The sequence below is a fragment of the Sus scrofa genome, chromosome 15 (assembly GCF_054392235.1).
Source record: "Sus scrofa isolate SSC_HxYL_T2T_F1_AM1 chromosome 15, Sscrofa_HxYL_maternal_Yorkshire_Landrace_v2.0, whole genome shotgun sequence".
Classification (NCBI taxonomy): Eukaryota; Metazoa; Chordata; class Mammalia; order Artiodactyla; family Suidae; genus Sus; species Sus scrofa.
Genome location: NC_139397.1, coordinates 52901314 through 52925141, shown reverse-complemented (window position 1 = coordinate 52925141; position 23828 = coordinate 52901314). Strand labels below are relative to the sequence as shown.

At 38.9% G+C, this 23828-nt stretch overlaps 1 protein-coding gene across 2 annotated transcripts in view; it reads left to right on the top strand.

Moving 5' to 3' along the window:
- ASB5 (ankyrin repeat and SOCS box containing 5) overlaps positions 1-23828 on the top strand; it is a 48874-nt gene that overhangs the window by 3586 nt on the left and 21460 nt on the right. The window contains exon 1 of one of the 2 annotated variants that reach the window (XM_084999921.1): positions 22707-23306. The exons of the other annotated variant lie outside the window; for it this stretch is intronic. Coding sequence (XP_084856047.1) covers positions 23183-23306 — 124 coding nt within the window. The 5' untranslated portion in view covers positions 22707-23182. Of the gene's footprint in view, positions 1-22706; positions 23307-23828 lie in introns of those variants that run through there. 2 annotated transcript variants of the gene reach the window in all.

Sequence of the window (23828 nt, the reverse complement as noted above, 5' to 3'; positions counted from 1 at the left end):
TTTCAGATTTGGACCTTCGGAGATATTTTCCTGGGGGAGACAGATCTTAAGTTGACCCCCAGATCCCAAAAATAAGCAGAGGCAGGAGTCAGAGGGGTACATAGGATATCCAGAGACAATATATTTGACTTGTGATAGAAAAATGACAATCAACTGGGGCACAGATTGGAAAGAGTTTGAACAGCAGGTTAAGCAATTTGAATGTTACTTTGTGTGGTTGTTTTTTTTTTTTTTTTTTTTTTTTTTTTTTTGCTATTTCTTGGGCCGCTCTGGCGGCGTATGGAGGTTCCCAGGCTAGGGGTCGAATCGGAGCTGTAGCCGCCGACCTACACCACAGCCACAGCAACTTGCGATCCGAGCCGCGTCTGCAACCTACACCACAGCTCATGGCAACGCCAGATCGTTAACCCACTGAGCAAGGGCAGGAATCGAACTGCAACTTCATGGTTCCTAATCGGATTCGTTAACCACTGCGCCACGACGGGAACTCCTCGAACATTACTTTGAAGACAGTAGGAGTTGCTGAGAGTGTTTGGTGTCAGTAAACGTGGGAAAATGGAAAGAGACACATATAAAATGTTAATTTAAAGTCAATTTATATCCTAGTGGTCTCTGGAATTGGACAATGGGACAGGTTTGAGATAGGTAGACCAGTTAGGCTCCTGACATAAGGAGATGAGGGCCTGGATGTGTTCAGTTGTGGTGATGGTATGAATAGAAAAGAAAGAATGACAACAAAAAATAAAAAGGGAAAGAAAATAAGGAGGAATGAATCTGCTGATCCCTTTCAATAGCACTGGCAGAAAGAGGAGATGTTCCCCTAGGATCTCCCAGAAATAGACATGAACAGATCTAAAGGAAATTCTATGGACCAGAAAGGCTTGATTAGCCACCCAGGCAAGTCTGCAGTTTCCAGCCAGCACTACCCCAGAGATGTGGGTCCTTAGCTGCTTGGTGGATTACCTGTCTCTAGTGTGAAATGTTAGGATGGGTCAGGGAGCTGCAGAAGTAGAATCTGATTTATTTCATGTTTATTCCCTTTGTTCCACTTTTTCGTCACCAAGTAACCTTCTGGTTATGACCTGGCTTTCCATCCACATCTGTTCACAGCAAGAGAATGTACTGGCTGGTCCCAGGAGTGCTTTAGTCCACCTGACTTTTATGGTTCTCGTTGTAAATTAATATGTTTGCATCTCAACATCACTCTGGTGTTCCGTGCTCTTTGAGTTGTAAGTCCCCCTCTAAGATGTGACTTCGCTCCAGCTTTGCTGACAGATCAGGTTTCCAAGCCTGCAAGGCCGCGGGCCAAATTTTAGTCTGTGGAAAATTCATCGAGGTGATGCCTCTGCTTGGATAACAATCTTGTGACACCCAGCTTGTTTGGGCACTCCTTTCACGGCTGAGGCTTTAGGGAGAATATGGAATGGGTGTAGACTCATCTGGTAGAATATTTGTGCTTGTGATTTCAGAATTTGGTTTCACAGTTGCCATTAAGCATGCATTTTTTTTAAATCTATTGTTGGCACCGGGAAATAAGATACAGGATAAATGTGCACCATGGGTCAAATGGTAGAAGGACTTGTCATTTAGGAGAAGAGAATAACCTAGGTAGGAAAAGCAACTAGAATTGTGTATAATGTCATAGTCTTTCTCCATCAGTAAGGTCCAGCCCAGGTTTAAAAACAACTTTAGGAGTTGAACTCGACAGCCAATGCCAGCAAGGGTAGAACTGTCCATGATACTTGTTCCCAAGGAACAACTTGTTTCCTGAGATTTGGGGTGTTGCTGGGTTGATTGTCTCTGAGGCGAGTTATGTCAGGAACATTTCTCAGAATCTCAGCAATGAAAAATTTCAAGCCAGCCTGTAGACTGACTTGTGTCATGGTGTTCATTGTGTGAAGGTATAAAAATACCTTGAAAATGTGAGAGTTTGGAGACACATTTTCTATACACAGGTGGGAGAAGGCCACATAAGAATAACTGGAATTGATAGAAATGCCCTTCTGTGACAAACGATGTGACATAATCAAAAGTGTTACCAAAAAAATTTTTTTAAGTGACTTTAACTTTTCCCACATTCTACTATTTTTCAGAAATGCTAGAGCACTTTTTGGGGAGATGAAAAAAAATCATACTGTGAGTTAAAACAGGAATCTGGGAACAAAGCTTCCAAGTTTACAAAAGACTTTATCATATTTTATTCTATTAGTATCCTTCCTCTTCCTCTATATGTTGGGAAACACATGGGTTTTTGGAAACAAAGAACTCAGCATAGCTCATGAGAGCTCAAGAGGAATCAGTTTTCCTGGCCATATTTTTCCCATACCTGTTACTTGAGTGTTTTCTATGGAAAAGGCACTGTGCTAGGCATTTGGGAGAAAATACACAAACAAACCCTGTTCCCTCTCGTGTAGGTGTGTATAGTCCAGTGGGAGAGACAGAGAGAAATAACCAAGTAATTTAAAGCATGGTGAGGGAGATCCCATCATGGCTTAGCAGTAATAGACCTGACTGGTATTCATAAGGATGAAGGTTCGGTCCCTGGCCTCACTCAGTGGGCTGAGGATCCGGCGTTGCCATGAGCTGTGGTATACGTCTGCAGATACAGCTCGGATTTGGTGTTGCTGTGGCTGTGGTGTGGGCCAGCAGCTGTAGCTTTGATTTGATGCCTAGTCTGGGAACTTCCATATGCCATGGGGCCCTAAAAAGGCAGGAAAAAAAAAAAGGCATGGCAAGCACTATTTCACAAGGTCGAAGAGGCATTCTGGGAGCACAGCCGAGATTATGGAGATGAGAGTTCTGCCTGGGGTAGTCAATTAAGTAAGAGCTGTGCTAACCTCATGTGTCTTCTCTCTCATCATTGTGCATGTGTCCTTATTCATAGGGCTCAAAAACATCCCAATTCCCCATCATCACTCTCTATTCACGTTTTCATCTCTCAACCTATTATTATTTCTAACTCTGTATATATCTCCTTGCCTAAATCTGTACCTAAAGGCTTAGAGTTGTATTGCTGAAAGAATTGCTATTTTAGGAAAGAGGCAAGTATGCTCATTGCTTATTCACTAAGCCTTTTGAAGAATGACAAGTCTGTTGATGAACGATTTACAAATGGATTTTGTATATAGGTGACATTCTTATACTCACCTCTAAAATGTTTATATGAGGACAGGTAGGTCTTGACCTGCTTTCTGATTTGCTATCTCTTTTAGAAGATGGTAAATTATTAAAAGAAGCTACTTTTATTATTAACCCACATAGCTGATACAATTTTGAATTTAATTCAGTTTAGTAAATACTTGGATACCAACTCTGATCCTGGCACAGTATTATACGCTATGTGTACATAGATTAATACATTCACATGTATATATGTGGGTATACATCCTAGTATTCACCATGTATAGTAAAGGTCTTCCTTTTTGAGTAACAGGAGACTTGGGTCAGTGGAAACCATGAACATGTAAAACAGGCAAGCAGCAAGCAAGTAGAAATTCATAAGGTGCTAAATTCAACACAGTTAAGTACTACAGTGAATATTCTCTAAGAAAGTCTGCTGAGAGTATCAGGCACTTTCTGGAGAAGGTGGAGCTTAAGGTAAAACTTCAAAGACAGAACGTGTGTACAATTGCAGATGAAACCAGGCTGGATATAAAGACAAAGAGAACATTTAGATATGGAACTGAATAAGTCTAGTTCATGGGGGCGAAGGCTGAAGTATGAATGTTAGATATGGAGACAGAGATGGGTGGTTGGTGCCAAAGTAAAAAATAAATACGCATGTCCTCAAATCACACATCCAAAAGTCAGTAGTTCTAGTAAGAGTTTTCTAAAGCCTTCACTGGATTCAGCCTGCAATAAAGAGTCATACACTAATGATGGGAAGATTCCACCACCATGAGTACTTCACAGAATCCTGGGTGTAAGGAGTCAACATGCCATTATGTGTGTTCTGTGAACAACATGTCTGAGAAGGTCAGATGGCTCCTGGACACTGAATCAGTGGTGCACAGCCTCAGGGAAGCTCCATGGCACTTCCGTGGATTCCTCCTCCCATTTCATCACACTGAGCTCATTGTCTAACCTGGGGAAGTGAAAGGAAAGTTTATTTCCAGTGACAGGCAGACCATATTGTTGACCGAAGGTGGGATATTTGGAATGCCTCTTCCTCTGAGACCACCATTGAATACTTGTGTGTGTGTGTATATGTTTTAAGTGTTTGGTTACAGGCTTGTAGAAGAACTCCAGGCATTTCTTCTTTACTGCGGCATGAAGAGCAAATCATCATTCTTCCCAGCCTTCTCTCAGCAATGCTACAAAGCAGACCATTAGCTCTTGAGACTAGAAATGCCCCAAGAGTCTCAGGTCAGGGAGGGAGAGACTAAAGGAGTCCCCAAAATTGTTAAATTGTTAGCATGTCCAGGTAGCTTGTAAATAAGCAAGTCCATTCTGTGAAATTCAGGTTGAGGAGGATGTATTTCAGAATGGTCTCTTTTCTCAATCCTGTAATTCTTCATTGGTTATTGGGGGACAGGATTTTAAGAATCTGTGCTCTAAGTAGGTTTAGGAGTTTTCTAGAAGAGCCTCAGGGACTGAGAGGCTAGGGAGGTGTGAGGGACAAGGTTCCAACGGGCTCCCTTCACCCTTCCTGAACAGAACAACTCTACTTTCATGATCTTCAGATGCCAGACTTCAAGAGGAATTCTTCTTTAAAGAAAAAGGATAAGGTAATATTTAAATCTAAATTGTCCCATTTTATTTAAAATACTAGGTAAGTTACATGCCTTGTCACAGAACCTAACCACCCTATAAAATGGGTCATAACTGAATATCCATTAAACATTCTTTCCAAGGGATTAGAACATCAGTAAACATTTGGGGCCTGTCGAGAATGGGCATAACTGTGTCAAATAGCAGGAAGGCATCCTTTCTCCATCAACATGGCTAAAATTTCCATGTCACCATTACCCACTGAGCAAAATAGAAACATTCAGAGATACATGAACTCTTTCCAGAAGGCTTATAGTCTTAAACTATGAGCAGAGTACAAACAAACTGAAATATAACACCAACATGCCATTGAGGTTCTTAAATAGAAACACCAGCCCATCTCCGTTGTCAAGTGTGCAGCTTGATTTAAATGTAAACCAACAATGATGCAATTGAAGTTAAGGCCCATGCACTGAAAATCTGCTCTTCTCTCCCCATAATACCGCCACGTTCTTTGTTAGTTGATTGAGGCAAGTAGTCTGCTGCAAAGTGCTGAAGGGTGCTCTTCTCCTAAAGAAGTCTCAACACACCGTGATAGCAGTTAAATAATGAGCACGTCAATCAGTACCAACCAAACACATCTTTGATTCACCTTGAGAAAACCGGTGAGCCTTTTCTGTTTTCACGATGCTGCCTTGTTTACTAGAGGACCAATGGTTCCTGTCATTCATCAAGTGAAAGTTGCAAGTGATTGACAGAATGAAATGATGCACCAAACACATTTCTGAATTTGAAAGCTTTGTGTCTTCTTTTTCTCCAGAGCTGTGATCCAGGATAGGGAATTGGGACAAAAAGAAGAAATGCCAGTTCCTTTAGGGTTCAAACACAGAGATCTATTGAGTCTGGGAAGGGAGTAAATACTTCTTATAGAAGTTATTCGTAGTGACTCTCCAAGAACTGAGAGAAAAGGAGCTAAGTGAAAATGTGAGCATTTCTCTCTCTCTCCACTCCCCATAGTTACAATGAAATTGCTCATTTAGTAAAATCTAGTGTAGGAATGAAGTTGCATGGCTATCCACCATTACTCAAAGAAATCAACAAAACAAGACCGATTCGAGTTAGACAGACTATCTCTTGTATAGTGACTACCAAGTCCAAAAATAATACTCACATATCTAATGGATATGACTTTCCAGGAATGTGAAATAAGGGAAATCTATTTAAGTAAGCTCAATATTTAGGGTCCATTGGTAGTAAAGAAAATATTTTAAAAATAATTGTTGTTTATGAAAGTTCATTTAATTCAATGATTGATATTTTTCATAATCATTTAAAGCTTAATTTTAAAAGCACACACAAGATAACAAACTAGTTCTGCAGCATTATAATGAATATTTTGATTATTTTTTCAAAATAAGGTTTTTGAAAGACAAAATATTTAACTATGAGGAGAAAAAAAAATTTTCAGTTACTTAAGGCTCATAAAGCAAACTTGATTCTTGCCAAATACTTGGCTACTAAATTATGACAAGACTACAGAGAAAAAATTGCTGATACCCTGGATGAGGAAATTGTAATTTACCAAGTGAAAAGTCACTTGGTCCTTGAAATAACTGCCAATGGCATATAGGAAAAACAATGCCTTAGATAATGAAGCAACTCAGCAAATATTTATGGAATGAATAGAAGAACTTTGCATAAATCAGTTGCAGAAACAGTGATTTAGCCGTGCGTAACTTGTTCCAGCCTGGCACTTTCCAGATGTGTGATCTTAAGAAAATTTGTTTAAAGTCTGTAGCCCTCAGTTTCTTCATCAGTAAATGGGCATAATGATATTTATTTCCGAGGGGTACTGCAAATTTTATATGAGATATAATTCATAACCTAGACCACCTGCCACGGTTTCTGGCTCTGTAAGTGTTAATTCTTTGTATTGTACTTTAGAGTTTTTGTTTTTTTTTTTTCAAAAACAGTACAAAACTTCCCACAATTTAGTAACACAGAGAAGCATCAATAAGAAAAGATAGTGAAATTATTGTAAATTATGTTAGCTCTTCAGGTAGATGATTTCAGAACTTATGTGGTTGGTGCTATTTATTGTCAATTTAAGAATAACCAGAACTCTTCAAAGGGTTAGGTGAATTGTCAACTTTTTTCAGTTAGTAACTAAAAGCAGAAGAATTTCAAACCAGATTCCATTGGCCACTGAGATTTTTCTCTCAACCACTTGCCTCTCCTACTGCTGATCTTTCACATGGTGTGAACAGGGGCAATGGCAGAATCAAGCCTCAAGCCCATAAGGTCTTTGTGCGTCCATGGGATTTGTCTCCTGGCCCTTTCCAAACAGAATTTTAACTATTTTTAAAGTGTTTAATGTGCAAAAAATTCCCCAAATATGAACAAAAAAGTCAGCCATTAGTTATCTGCTTTTTTAAGACCAAGCATATTCTTGTTATTCAGACACTTTCTCTGACAGACTTCACGAAAGAATCAAGGCATGCCGAGCCATCACTTGGGCTTAGAGGAAAGCAAGGGAGCAGGCTGGGTTAGGATGGCAGGAAGTGGAGGGGATGCTGTGGGGGGAAGGCTGGTAGCGAGTTTTAAATGACTTGCAGATATTTTTTTCTATCATCTTATTACTCTGTCCAAGAAACTCTTCTTGACAGAAATCCTTTGGACATAAATGTTTTTCCGGGCAAACCTGGTCAAATACCTGGTTGTGAGTATACTATAGAAAGCCTGGGATTTTCTGGTAGGACTCCATCAGTGTTACAATGACGTGGAACAGCCCACTTCCAGCTGCTCTGTTATAGTGGCTGCCACAGGAAAGGCTGTGGCTTCTTAACCTCCAATGTCGCAAAGCCCCGATATTAACTTAATCTGCCAAACCTACTTCTCACCCTTTTATTTTTTTCTCTTAATCCCTTGCAGCTGAAAAAGGGAAGACAAAGAAACAATGACAACACTAACAGTGAAGAGCTGAGTCAGCCTGTTTGGGGATTTGGCTTTTTTCCTTTATTTTCTCTGCTCTTTTCTGCCAGCTGGTCTCTCCAGGAAGCAAAGCAAAACATAACCTTTCACTGGACATATCTTACAAAAAGTTTTTTTTTTCTTCTTGTAAAGAAAGAGAAAAAAATAAGCTTTTTTTAATTTAATAAGCAGACTCTATGTGGGTAAAGCATGCAGAATTATTTCATAGCATTATTGAATAACCTCAAACTCTATCACTATTCCAAATTATCTAGGCACAGATTTGCAAAATAGCCCTCCAGGGGCTTCCAGGAACACTTGCTTCTTTATCTGGCCACTGCAACGATTATCTGAAGGTAGCCAAACCTCAAAAAGTAATAAATCACAAATAATGATTTTTGTCTTCCCTCTTCAGTATGAGACCATTAGACTGTATATGGTACCATTGGGGAACAAAGTGATGCTGCAGGCAGTGGGAATATTAAGATAGCTAGTGTCTGATCAGGGGCTAGCTTCTGTCCTGCAATGTCCACGAGCAGGGGATGTTCAAGCACAAGTCAGAAACCAGATTTATTACCAAAAGCTTGACAGGAATCCATATGGTGATGGACAAAGAGCTTTCTTATGTTGGACTGTCTTAATGGTGACTTCACAAACTAGAGAGTAACATTTCTGAGTAACACAATAGTGTATGTCTACCCACCCACCCACCCCCAATTTTCAGAAGGCAACTCAGACTAGCCTCATCTTCAATAGAGTCTTAAGGAATAATACTGCTGAGACAATACTGGCCATTTGTTTCATGAGATGATAGACATCCAGTTCCATGCTGCAATATCAGAATTGTACTATTCTAGCAGAAATGCATTTTATTTTCAAAATAGCTAAATATTAGGAGCTTTTAAAGCTATGTTTAAAACTTGGTAAAATACTGACCTAATGTATATATACACCAGAATGTATGCACAGTTTTGCTTCATGGGTTGTGTGTAAATTCCAAATTTTTTGTCTAATCATGTTAACTTGTAACTTAAAGAAGTTCCTTCAGAAATAATCAGTTCATTTTATAAATATATGTTTTCATACACTACATTTTCTTAAGCTGAGGTATATTTGTGTTGCTTTCCTAATAAACATTATGTGTTTAATATTGTAGAAGGAAGAGAAAATGAGAAAGGGACAAATGTAAACATCCTCTTCAACATAAAGTGAAACCCTAGTTTCTCAGAGTCTCCGTAATTGAGCTTAATAGGGTGGGTGGTTTGACATTTTCTGTTCCTAGCTTTGACTGGACCTACCTCACACTTTGTAATGACGTCATATTTTTGTTGTAATTGATCAAGTCTTTCCATACATACGGTCCCTTTTCATCTCATCACTGTCCTCTGCAAACTACTAAATGGCATTATGCTTCTTGTACAAAGATAGAAACAGACGCTTTAAGATAAAGAAGACTTGCTCAAGGTTATTGACGGAGTGGGAGGCAAGTCAGCCACTATCCTCTCTCAACTTCAGTTTCTTTGTCTGCAAAATGGAGGAGTCAGGCAAATTGGTGGGTTTCGAACCTTTTTTTTTTTAAGCCATTGACAACACACCCCTCTCGCGCCCCCCCCCCCCCCCCATGAATCTGGAAGCTCTAGTTTGAAAACTGCTAGAATGGAAGCAGCACTATCCTGGGGCATAGAGCCCAGGCTTTGTGGGCACACTCAGGGTGGCTCTTTGAAACCATGTGTGAATCACTGAAGCAGATGATATCTGAAGTCTGCTCTTAGCTCTGAAACGCTCTGGTTCCTTCACATCTGTTGACTACTGGTGAACCCTTTGTGTCCCAGAGAAACTGAGCACGCAGAACCCAAGCTACTCTTGGTGAATTGATCATACCTATGACCTCAACCTGCCCTGTTCCAGAGCACAGAGAATGTGCTCAACTGAGCCGCTCAGAACAACCATGAGTCACCAAATAACATGTAATTACATTGATTTTAGGACAGTCCCTGTGCTCTCGCAGGCATATTTTCATTTACGCACTTGGAGCCTCACCCCACGTCACTTGAAGCACATTGTTGACAATTTTTCCTTCCAGCTGCACGGAGAACTAGCCCTGTCCCCACCATGCACACTTTCAGCAGGGTTCTCTTGGGTGCTCTGTGTGTTCATGGAGGCAGGCAGTAACCCCTCTGCACACAGGGGAAAAAGAACTGAAGTCATTTATGCCCTCAGCCACAGAGCAGGTATTCAGCAGATTTAGGATGTCATGGTTTCCAGGCCACCCTAAGAATAAAGGACATCAGGATAAAGAAGATCCAAGCACCTCCTCATATCTTATTGGGGTGTTAGGTTTTCTGTTGACTCTTTCCTCTATTTTAAAATGTTTTGGCATTTAAAATGGGCTGGCATTTCTTTGTTAATTAGCATCTTCTTAAAAAATAAGCTACATCAGAAAAAAAAATGAACAGAATATATTTATCGAATTTAATAAAGACTCTAAAGCAGATACCTGCTTAACCACTACCCACGTCAAGAAATAGAGCATCCTTGGAGTTCCCGTCATGTCTCAGCGGAAACAAATCCGACTGAGAACCATGAGGTTGCAGGTTTGATCCCTGGCCTCGCTCAGTGGATTAAGGATCTGGCATTGCCATGAGCTATGGTATAGGTCGCATACTCGGCTCGGATCTGGTGTTGCTGTGGCTCTAGCATAGGCTGGCAGCTGTAGCTCCGATTAGACTCCTAGCCTGGGATCCTGCATATGCCTTGGGTGTGGCCCTAAAAATACAAAAAAGAAAAGAAAAAAAGAAAAAAGAAATAGAGCATCCTTATCCATTCTAAATGTAATGGTTTGTATCTACTAACCCCAAACTCCCTGTCCATCCACTTCCTCCCCGTTCTTGGCAACCACAAGTCTGTTCTCTATGTCTCTGAGTTTGTTTGTTTTGTAGGTGGGTTCTTCTGTGCCATATTTTAGATTCCATGTATAAGTGATATCATATGATATTTATCTTTCTCTTTCTGACACAGGGAACTATATCTAATCTCTTAGGATAGAACATGATAGAAGATAGTATGAGGAAAGAATGTATATATGTATGTATAACTGGGTCACTCTGCTGTTCAGCAGAAACTGACACAACACTGTAAATCAACTCTACTCTAAAAGAAAGAAAAAGAAAGAAAGAGAGAGAGAAAGAAAAGAAAGAAAGAAAGAAAGAAAGAAAGAAAGAAAGAAAGAAAGAAAGAAAGAAAGAAAGAAAGAAAGAAAGAAAGGAAGAAATAGGGCATCCTTAGAACCCAGAAGCTCTCCAGGTACACCCTCCCTGTCCCTAAAGAGAAGGTGACTAACATTTGTTGTCATTGTTTCTTGCCTTTCTTTATAGTTTTCACTCCTCTGAATTCATCCCCAATTGATAAGGTTTGATCTGACCTGTTTTTAAACTTTATATAAATGGAATCATTCTCTAAATAGGTTTTCATGACTTCCATTTCTTTCACAGAACAATATGGTAGGAAGATGTATCTATATGTATCTGGGGTTCACTTTTTTTCAATGCTAAAAATTCCATTCCCAATGTAGGGTCATTATAAATGATACTGCTATAAATACTCAGGACAAATAAGTTGGTATAGCTTTGGGAGTGGAATTGCCAGGTCAAATGGCATGAACACCTCTGGCTTTTTAAGTGGTGTTACACTGTTTTCCAACATGGTTATATCAATAGTGAAACCAGCAGTGTATAAGAATTCATAGCGCCTCCCATTATTGCTACTATTTGGTATTCCAACATCCTGAATCTTTGCCGATCTAGTTGGCATGTAGGGATAATTTTCATTTCTCTAATAATGCCATTCTCATGTTTATCAACCATCTGTACTTCCCTTTTGTGATGTGCTTGCCAAATATTTTGCCACTATTCTCTTGCCCTTTTTCATTGATTTTTAGAAGTTCTTCCTATATTCTAAGTTAGATAGAAAAGGAAGAAAACTTGAACTCCTTATAAATATCTTTTGTGGCTTGGCTTTTTCCTTTTTATGTTTTTTCTTTTGGTGAACAGAAGCTCTTAATTTAAAAACAGTCAAATTTGTAAATCTTTTCCATTGTGGCTAATGTTTTTTGTGTGATTCATTTTTAAAAATCCTGCTGTATTTCAAGACAATGAAAGGATTTTCCTGTATTCTTTTAAAGCTTTCTTTTCCAATTATCCAGTTGGAATTGAGTTTGGGGGTGCTGTGAGTCCATTTTTTCCCTAAACGGATGGCTAATTATATTCACACCATTTAGTGGAAAGCCAGTCATACAGACTATGAGCTATAGTCACTGCAGTGGACACTCTGCACAAGTGTAAAGTCTATTCGTGCCTGTCTATGAATGGGCTTTCTTACTGGTTACATTTTTCCAGGCCTAAACCATACTGCATTGGTTTTCACAGCTTCACACTATGTCTTGATACCTGGTAGAGCAGGACCTCCCACACTATTCTATAGTATCTGTAGTTTTAGCTGTTCTTGGTAATTTGAAATTTCCTATATCTGATTCAGAGGCAGCTTCCCTGAGTCACAAAATTCTTTGTTGTTGTTGTTGAAATTCATTTAACTGTCAATCATTTACTGATTTTTTTTTTTTTTTTTGTCTTTTTAGGGCCACACCCTCAGCATATGGAGGTTCCCAGGCTAGGGGTCTAATGAGAGCTGTATCCACCGGCACCAGCCTCTGCCACAGCCACAGCAATGTCAGGTCTCAGCTGCATCTGCTACCTACACCACAGCTCACAGCAACACTGGATCCTTGACCCACTGAGCAAAGCCAGGGATCGCAACCTCATGGTTCCTAGTCTGATTCATTTCTGCTGCGCCACAGCAGGAACTCCTTCAATCATTCATTGAGAGAGAATTCACTTTTTGGTAGTAATTGGCCTTCTAATGAATAAATATGGTGTGTTTTCCCATTTACATAGGTTTTCTTTAATGTCTCTCAGTATTGTTGAATTATTATACCCTGAGGAGGTCTTATATATTTTTGGTGAATTTACCCCTAGGTACTGAGTTGTTTTATGCTACTGTAAATAGTATCTTATTTTTTTTTTTTTATTTTCCACCTGTACATTGTGGATATAGAGAAATAATTTTTGTTTATTAATTTTATATCTAGAAAATTTGTTAAACTCTCTTATTAATTCTGATAAGAATCTGTATGTTCTGTAGGGTGTTTTTAGGTAGAAAATCATATTATTTGTGTATAATACCAGGTTTGTTTCTTTTTTTCTAATTACCATACCATTTTAAAATTTCTTCTTCTTCCCTTAGACTATGGATTACAATCTTCAGCACAAAATTAAGAGGCTATAATTTCATTCTAGATTTCCTCAGTGTTTGAGTCTGAGTAAAATTTAAGGCACAGATAATGTTAAAAAATAAATACAATATATAAATTTCAGAGAAGAGGGGGAAATGGAATTATAAAATTAATCAAATTGAAAGAACTAAAGAAGAGAGAAAAAAGAAACAAAATGTGAGGAAAGTACAGTATACAAATTAATATGGGAAAAATAAATCTAAATGTATTAGTAACTTAATTAACTATAAATTGAGTTGTCTAGTTTAAAATAAACATTTTCAGGTTGAATGTTTCTAATATCCAGCAGTAATTTTTTTAAATGGTCCTTCTAAAGCATAAGGATAAAGCATAAGCAGAAAAGTTGATAATCAAAGGATCATAAAAGATGTGCCAAGGGAAATAAAAGTGCTGTCATTATATTAATGTGAGGTAAGTTAGATTTTCAAGGAAAAAAAATTACTAGATGCCACTATATATAATGATAAAAGGTTGAATTTACCAAGCACCTATAACAATTCTGTGTATTCACCTGGTAAAATGACTTCAAAACATAAAATTGAAATATTGGTATAACTACAAGAAAAGAAAAGTTTTAATAGAATTATTTAGTAATTGATAGATTCAGGAGACAAACATTACTGGCTATATATAAACACATAGAAGAAATTTAAGAGGTAGATTTTATTGGTAAATGGAACTCTCAGCATTCACATTCTTTTCATGTAGATTTTAATATTTAAAAAAATGCAGTATACACAAAACCATAAAGCATATCTCAAGAAATTTCGAACTACCAGTATTCTATAGACCAGAGGCGGGCCAGCTTTTTCTGAAGAGGATCAGAGAGCAGATATTTTAGTTTCTGTGTGCCATAAGTATCATTTCTGCAGTTATAGTGACAAAGCATAGATGATACATAATAGAATGGGTTGTGGGTCTGTTCCAGTAACACTTTATTTACCAAAACACATGGTAGCACAGCTTGGCCCAGGAGCCACAATTTGCTGACCTCTGATATAGAACATATCCACTGCTCTCAGTCAAATTAATGTATAAATCTTTAACAAAATGCAATTAGAAAAAAACTCCTGTTTGGAAATTGAGAAAATATCTTTAAGTCATCATAGGTCAAGAAATTAAAATTACAAAAAGAATAGCAACTGAAGGAAGAAAATGATTAAAGCCGCAAGTAGAAATTAATGAAGTAACTTTTATAAACAAATTAAAACAAGGCTAAAAGGTGGTCTATTGAAAAACTAATAAGATTATTATACCTCTGTCAAAACAGAGCTACAAATAAACAACAGATGAAATTAAAGAGAACATAGTAGTAGATGTTGCTGAAAATTTTACAGTAAATGGTTACGTAATAGTCAAAGTTGTTGGCACTTAGATCATTTCCTAAAAATTATAACTTATCAAAGTTGGGTTTTTTAAGAAATGAAGAACCTAAATATTCCTATAAGCACTGATATTAATATAATCACTAAACTTCCTCAAAAAAATCTCCTAGAGTAGATGATTTTACCAGGGGTTTCTACCAAGCACCATAGGTAGAAATAGTCTGAATAGGTTGACCATGATGGTAGAGAATGCAAGAGACTAGCCCCCAACTCATCTCGTGGAGTCAGTGCCTGCTACTCCTGGTGACTTTGTACTATGTCACCTTATTGCACTGTGTTGCCTTAGTTACGCCTAACTGCTTCCCAGAATCTCCTCTCCATTGGTGTTCTGGACTTTGAGCAGCCAGAAGAAAAGTGCATGTAGGATTTGGATGGCAGAGTGAAGGAGCTGCTCTCTTCACACTCTGAAGCCTGGTGTGGGCTCTGGGGTAGCTGCTGGCACAAGCCACTGGTCATCTAGTAACTAGCAACATCTGGGCCATATGTGTGCAGCTCTGTGGTGAAGGGTACCAGCTGCTCCTCAAGTCACCTGCATTGGGGAGGTTGGAGACAAACGTCACCCAGTTCACCTTGTAGGTTCCAGTACATTCTTGCTCTCCTCACTTCACATTCAGCCAGACAGCCTATGTAATTTCAGACCCCACAGGCGTCCAAAGACATCAGCTTTGAGAGATTTCTTAACGCTCAGCTGTGGAAGGAATAATGGGTATAAGAAAACCCTCATTCTCTCTGTAACATTCAGAGGGAAGGAAGTTTAGCTGATACGTTACCAAAACTTGCAGAGAGCAGTACAGTAAAGGCACATCAGAGGCCATTCTCAGTCATGAAAGTAGCTGCCAAAATCTTCAGTGAAATATCAGCAAACTGAATTTAGCATGAGAAATCATTTTTTTAAAGAAATCTTTTATGATAAGTTTTCCTAGTTTAAATAACATCCTGGCCCATAAATAGGGCAGAAAGCCAATGTCTTCTTAGGAGATACAGCCTTGCTTTTGCAGAAGCAAACAATCAAAGCTCCTAAAGTTATCTTGGAATTACTTCGAAGCAGATCCCAAACATATCACTTAATTGAGAAAGAGAAAATGGGTTGGACAATGTCCAGAGTGGATGTAAAGAGAGCAGGGAATTATAGTACATAACATACAGTAGCTTGGCTAGGCCTTTGACCCAAGGGTGATGGTATTGGAAAGGGCTGTGTATGGACATAATCAAGGGAAGTAGGGAGGGAAAATTGGCATGATGAAGTATAATGTGTTGGTTTATGCAAACTTCCACATTGGCATTTGAAAGCACAGGGGTGGTGACAAAGTTATCAAGGCACTTCCAGCCTAAGACGTTACAGTGCATTATTGCTCATTCAAGAACTGCCATCCATTCTTTGTTAAGGAAAAAGGTAAAATTCTACTTGAGCTGCATTCCATCTAACTCTGTAAATGTGGGGACTGTCCCAATCAGCCTGATCTTGGAGTTCCCTGGTGGCTCAGCAGGTTAAGGATCTGGTGTTGTCACTGCTGTGGCTCTGGTTACTACTATGGCAAAGGTTTGATCCCTGGCCCTAGAACTTCTGCATGCTGTGGGCTTGGCCGAAACAAAAACAAAAACAAAAATCACCCTGGTTCTATCACAGCTGGCAAAACCTTCCAGAACCTAGGGGTTCTTGATAAGGATATTTGAGAAGCTTCTGTGCTTCCAGAATAGTTTTACCTCAAAATGTGTGGCCTCTTCCTTTTTCAAAAATTTCCTCATTTCTAATATTTTTAGCCTTCTAAATTTTTTATTTTTACATGACAATGGTTGGTGTCATACCAATGGGCATTTCTTTATTTACAACCAATAGATTTATCCATGACAGAAGATGGATGTGTTTGTGAGTCTGCAACTCTTCTACTGCAGTGTTTTCTCTTGCTTTCCTTTCATGCGCTGTTTCTGGTGGGTTGTTTGCTTTGTTTTGTTTTGTTTTGCCTGTGAAGAAGCAAAGTCACGTCTGTGTAGTACACCAAGAGTTGTTTTATATGCACTGTAGTCACTCAAAATCTAATAAACCTGCCTATCTGTAGGGTTTACCAGTACCTGAAGTGCTTGAGGGTTTCGAATTTGCTTTTTAAGTGTACTGCTAGTTAGAAAGACAAGATGTGATGAAGAAAACATGAATGATGCATTTATATCTACATTGTACACTAGTAAGAATAATGCCATGAAAACTAACATTAATAGGGGGCACACTCTCTACCATGCATTGTTCTGATCTATATATTAATTCATTTAATTCTCACAGAAATCCTGCAACGTAGGGTTGTTACCCCATTTTCTCTTTAAGGAGATTGAGGCACAGAGAAATAAAGTCTCTTTCCTGAGGTAGCAAGTTTAGTATCTGGCTGAACTGGGAACAACCCAGCTTCAGCAGTTGGATTTCAGAGTTGAGAGTCCTAATAAAGTTATTGGAACTCCAAAGTTATTCCAACTATTATTGGAACAAGGAGCTCTATTAGAAAGTGGCTCTACTAAGATCTGTTCAATCAAATGCAGGTAAGTTTCTGATGCAAGTGAAATTGGAAAAATAAAACTAGTTACATCAATGAGAGTTTAAAAATTTTTTTATTTCTATACATTGTGGTTAAAAACTGAAATTAGGAATTTTTATTTTAAAAAAATTTTAATTATAATTGATTTACAATATTGTGTCAATTTTACTGTACAGCAAAGTGACCCAGTTTACACACACACACACACACATTCTTTTTCTCGTCTTAGATCTTCTATCATGATCTATCACAAGTGATTGGATATAGTTCCCTGTGCTATACAGCAGGACCTCATGGTTTATCCATTCTAAATGTAATAGTTTGCATCAACTAACCCCAAACGTAGGAATTTTTAAATGCAGAATACACTTCCTTCTAACTATATGTTTAACACAAGCCTGAAGAAATGTGGAGTACTGTTTTCAAAAACAGAATTGCTCCTTTGGTTAGATTTTCCTTCTTTATTTTTTTTCTCTTCCAATGGCATCTTTCATTTTGCTATCTTTCCAGTGCTTTCACAGCTTACAGGCTAGCACAATGCTTTCAAAGATACCACTTTAAGAATAATAGCAACAGCAGACATTGTTTTTGTCTTACTCTTCCACAGAGTTCTTTTGGGCTTCACAGAAATCTTAGTAATGGAGATATATTGTCTATGATAATGTCATGTCCTCTTTTTTGAGATTCACTGTTTACTGCTTGCAATTCATTAAATTTCAGTGAAAATTATATGTGTAAATCAGATGATTTACCTATATCTCCAGCAGTTAAGGGTCACCCTGCAGCCTGGCTGTGGGCATTTCTGAGTTTGTCATAATGCAACAGTCTGCTTCCCAGATGTACCAAGGTTGCTTAGGCAGTTATTAAGGTTCAAGGAATTTTAAGATGCCTTTCTAGAGTTTAAGGTTCAAGTGGGGAGTGGCCACCTTTTCATGTTGTGTCCCCAGGACATAACACCTGGTAGGCACCTAATAAAAACTGAGCGAATGGGTGAATGAATGAATGATATCTCACCACCTTTGCACATTCGTTACATCGATTCATTATATAACTAGAAAATAATATACTCTAGTATATTAATGCATGCAGCATATGCTCATCTCTCATGATTTAAGCATTGAGGTATTTTTGAATTAAAATTGCATTGTATTATTTTCTTTCTACAGATAGGGATTATTTATGTCTCTTAAAAAAAATTACCGTTGTTCGGTATCATTTAAAATAGTCCAAATTCAAGGACATCTTTTATAATGTTATACAAGATATTTTCATCATTTCTGCGGTTTTATCTCTCAAAATTAACAGATACTGTTAGCACAGCCAAAGGAGAATGAAGCCTCACCATTAAGTGTCCTGAATAATGGGAACAGGTGTTCTTTCCCTCACCATCTTGTTCCAGTATTTTCAATGAAAATATGTTTTGGGGCATAAATATTATTATTTCAAACTATATTTAACTAGCAGTTTTTATTGCGCTTATAGTTTTTAAAATCAAACCCCCCAAAGTTGGTAAAATTGGAACGACCTTCCTATCTGACATTTCTCAAAGCCTCATGCACACAAGCTGATAAAATACCCTTCACCACAGTGTTTAGGTACTGCTGTTATAGGAGTGGTTCTGTAATGTTACCCACCATATTTTTGCTAACTGGGGTTTTTCAGAGGCTTGAAGCCTCTCCTAACCACTCAATTCCAACTAGGAGAGGAGCTGTCATGGACCACAAGATGTCACTGTCGGTTTCCCAGCAACCTTTATGCAAGAGGCGAATGACCTTTGAAACAAGGGTTAAATGTTAAGTAACAATCTGTTTCTTTTTCCCAGGAAACTTGGGTCAGATTTACCCTCAGACCCCATCTTCCCCACATGCCCCATCACTAGCCCAATAGATGTAGGGACTTACATTTAGCTGAAACAATAAAAGTAAAAAGGAGCAAGAATGGGGCTGAGAGATGAGTCTGAAGTGTTATATGTATGGGTGGCTTTGTAAAGAAGCCCACAGCAAGGCAGCCAAGAACTGAATAATGGCCTTTTCCAGATGCGACTTTACAAGGGTGGAAATTTGGCGCTAACAGGTAAAAGGGACTCTATCGTTATCTTCAGGATGATGTAAGGTAATGATGGCATCTTGTACTCAGTGAGCCCTTGGGAATTTAGAGAAAAGAAGCATTCTTTCTTTTTTTTTTTTTTTAAAGGGATGGGAATATGACTTAAAAAAAAAAAAAAAGACACTTACAAAAGGGTGAGATCACAGATTTTTGCCCAAAGATCTAAAGGTTATATCAATTTGGGTATCATTATTGAAGGCAATTGATGAACTGACTGGCTCTTTAGAAAATAAGAATTGCCAACATGTATGTGCTGACACATCCACACTCCTGTTTTTGTGGGATGATGATATGGTAGTTATGATTACCAAGAGACTGCATCTTTGAGAAAAACATACTGAAATATTCATGGGTAGAGTGGTATAGTGATGTTTGCTTCAAAATAATCATAGGAATAAGGGTAGGGAAGGATGTGGGTGGGCTATAGATGAAACAAGACTCACCATGCGTTGGTAGCTGTTAACCTGGGTTGTGGATGGCATAGATATTCAAAATGTTCCATAATTGGAGTTCCTGTTGTGGCTCAGTGTTAATAAACCTGACTGGTATCCGTGAGGACACAGGTTTTGATCACTGGCCTTGCTCAGTGGGTTAAGGATCTGGGGTTGCCGTGAGCTGTGATGTAAGTTGCAGACACAGCTCAGATCCCGAGTTGCTGTGGCTGTGGCATAGGCTGGTGGCTGCAGCTCCAATTCGACCCCTATCTTGGAAGCTTATATATGCCATGAATGCAGCCCTAAAAAGACAAAAAAAGAAAAAAAATTCTGTAGTCATAATGGGGGATGTGCCAACCCGGATCCAAGCAGGAGTCTGTTCATATTGCTTATCTTCTTCTGACATGTGAAGAAATTCCATGACCTGAATCCCCCAACTCTGGAATATGCCCTTAAAAATCTTTACCTGTGGGTCACGCATTCATTAGTTTACCTAAATACCATCTTGCTGGAGCAGTGAGCTAAAGTTTGTGACTGTTTATGTAACTAAAAAATATTTTACATTTGTGTCCCAAATTTAGCTTTTAAAACTGTCAGCATGTGATCCAATGTTCTAGGATATCAGAATTTCTTGAAAAAGTTTATTCACACCTAACTGTGCCCTGTATGGTTATGTATATTCCTCTCATAAGCCCTCTTAGATTTCAACTTTCCATCCTACAGTATCTAAAGGCATTGAGATTTCTCTCTGTAGAAGTGCTTCCATCTCTTTGATGATTTCCAGTGTCCTTCTTTGAAACTTTTCCAGCCTTAGCATGACTTTATTACTGAGGATTGATAACCAGACCCACAGGTCCCTGTGTTTTCAGACACGTTAGCATTGTTAAAATGGGGAGGGAACGGCTCCTGGAAAGAGAATTGCCGTTTTGTATCCTATATCCTTCCTGCAAGGTTTACAATTTTATGCCAGCCTTTGTGGGTGGTAATGTTGTGCCATCTCTAATCCACAGGCGTATCTCAAGTACTTGTTCTGAGACATGTGCTGAGTTCATTATCTTCTATGATATATAGTTTGTATTATTTCCGTTAGAGTTTTACCAGATACTGGATTGCTTTAACACTTGCCTGACAATATCTTGCAGGTTGTCTAATCCACTTTGTATTTACACTAAGGAGGGTGCTAGCTTCTTCTCTGTGTCTGGAGATTTCACAGTGCGTTCTTATTTATACAATCATAGATAACCCAGTATTTAAATGATTCCGTCCCAGGGAGTTCCTGTTGTGGCTCAGTGGGAACGAATCCAACTAGTATCCATGATGATGCAGGTTGGATCCCTGGCCTCACTCAGTGGGTTAAGGATCTGGCATTGCTGTGATCTGTGGTGTAGGTTGCAGACTCAACTCGGATCTGGTGTTGCTGTGGCTGTGGTGTAGGCCGGCATCTGTAGCTCTGATTGGACCCCTAGCTGGGGAACTCCCATGTGCTGCAGGTGTGGCCCTAAAAAGAAAAAAACAAAAACAAAAAATAAAAAAAATAACTCTATCCCAAACATATTCATTTCACTGCACGTTTTTTAGGAAATCATGCAGCTGAGCATAATTGATTCAATCTTTTGTTTCTTACTTTCTCTAGTAAATTAACTGAAACACTCCTTCAATTCCACAGAGTCACTTTAAAAAATTACTTCACTTTTGATGTATTTAAATATATTGGAAGAAGGAATTGTCACCTCCTTGGTCCACCTGATTATTTATGTAAATTGTTACATGTATTCTTCAGGCCAGCACACATGTTAGTTAACTAAACATCTGGTTATAGTCAAATCTAATGGCTTCCCTCTCCTGCCCACTGTACTAAAAATTTGCTTATTACCCACTATGGACTATAAGAAAGCTCTCTTGGAGTATTCTTGCGAATTCCATATTCAAATTACTCTTTAACATTTTTTAACCACCCATTGTAAGATGTGTAGTGATGGACCTACAATCTAGTAGATGAGACAGATCTAGAAAGAGGTCATCATTAGACCAGGTGTCTAAAATAGTGAAGACCAAAAAATGTTCCAATTCTTATCATAAAATATCCTATATGTATTTTATAATAACAAAATAAAAGTGCAAAGCCAAAAGTCAAAATCGAAGTTTCTTTTAGAAACCAAAATCGGTCTCTACTTTTACCGGTGTGGCTGGTATAGGTCCTCACGCTCCTCTCGTGGGTACCAGCCAGGAGTGAAGACCCCACAGTTAACAACAGCTGGCTCCTAAAAATAAAATGGACCCCATAAGCCCCTCCCTAGACCACCCTTCATGGTTTTCATACCACCTAGGAGTGTGCCCCCCATAAAAATAGCCTCTAGTTTTATTGGGAATGTCTGGCCTGATTTGTGGCAGTGCCCCAAGCTCACAACTCCTTGCTCTGTATGTGTTAGTACCATACTCCCAAACAAAGAATGTTAGAGTCAGAAAAGAGCCGTCTTCTCCAAGCTCCTCATTTTACAGGAAAGGAAACTGAGGTATCAGTAGGCTATTTGCCCCAGGTCATATAGTTTCTGGGATTAGAAATTAATCCAAAATAAGAAAAAGATATTTTTGGTATTTCTTCGTGATAACTTTGAAGTAAATATTGGCAATGTAATATGGCTGTGGATATTAACACAGCCATGCATGAAAAATAATTTTACTCGTGAGATGTTTTTGTTTTTACCCAGCTCATTATAGGAAGACAATACCGCCAATAATTTTTTTTCTGTGTACACCAGCAAACGGTAGAGCCTAATAGTGATTAAAAATATCAATAATAGAATCAGTGACCATTCTTCATCCAGACCCATCTCAATAGGTTAATACCGTGTAACAGGATCACCAGCTCAGTTAATCCTTGGCGCCCTATCATGGCTCAGCCACTGCTCTTGACTCAGTAATGGACCATGTAAACCCTGCTCAGCTTTACCTGCCAACAAAAAATACCAGGCACATGTTCGGTTTTTCCTCTCTTCTCTCCAGCTACACTTTCCTCTGCCTTTTAGGGTGAAAAATCTCAGCTGTCCTTAAATTGACAGTTGACGTCTTTTGGTCCAGAAATGACCTCCAGAAAAATCACAATAGGAAGTGACACCTATATAAATCAGAGGACTGTGGTTTTGTACGGAAGCCATTTCTAAACTTAGATCTTTACAAGATGAAAACATGAGCTAGCTACCAGCTGACTGACCCTAAGGCATATCCACTATTTATTCCTCAGGATGGAGGAGACAGGCTAACAGGTCCCTGGTCACCACTGAGTGTTCTGGCTGCACTGTCGTCTTCCTATCATTAACATGCAGTTTTACTTTGGATAGATTTCTAGCTGTTTCAAGCAGGCTTTCATGTTTTAAAGACAGGGCTCATTTCTACTCAGTTTTCCCTCTAGGAAAGGCGACTTGACACATTTTTACTTTCTGAATCACGCAAACAGTTAAAGACTTCTGGCAGTTGCTGAGTCTCCACTTTAAAAATAGAAAACTACTGCCTTTCTGGCCCAGCCCCCACCCCTACCCACCCTGTGTAGAGCTCAATGTGGAGGCTCTTCTCCATGTAGCGTACAAGAATCTCTGTGAAAGTCGGAAGGGAAGGAAAAGAGTAGTTAGAAATCCAGCTGCTGACGCTTCTTCTGGCTGGAGCACTTGTCCTAGGACCCCTGGTTGTCCGGGCAGAAACGTCACCCACACTATGCCTGCAGACCTTGCTGTTGAAGGGAGCTGCATTAAGCAGATCCTCCCGAAAAGAAGGCTAGCGAGTATAGAAGAATGTTCTTCTAAGCGAAAAGCTAGCTGGGGTATTCTGACCAGTCAAGGTTAGTAGAGCAGCCATTGCAAATCTGTTGGTGTCCTGAAATAAACAATATTGACCTGTTTTTGCAAATACTAACTTGAACCGATGGGTGCTTTCCAGAATGCAGACTCTGACATGGAAATGGAGAGCATGGCAAAGGGCAGCACTGTACCTTCACTTTCCAGCATGTGTAAAGTGCACCTGTGCGCTCATTCTTATGACTGTGTGGTAAACACCTGGGTAAACTTGTGGTCTCCGGCTTGCTTACCTTTCCGGTTCAGCAGGTGGTTCTAAGTTGGTGCAGGAACAAGGAAAGCTTAAGCAGGAAAAGACTGTTTTCAAGCAGTTAAATGTGAAAAGTTTGAATCATGTAAGTTGAACCATAAAGTAGGAAGCTGATGTGTGCAAGACAATGAATAATAGAATCCCTTCCCTAAAGGGCTCCAGCGCAAAGTTCTTAATTTCAATCATAGAAAAACATGGAAGCTCTAGAGGAGAATGAGCTAGGTACTCATTCTGGTGATGTTCTAGCACGAAAAAGGAG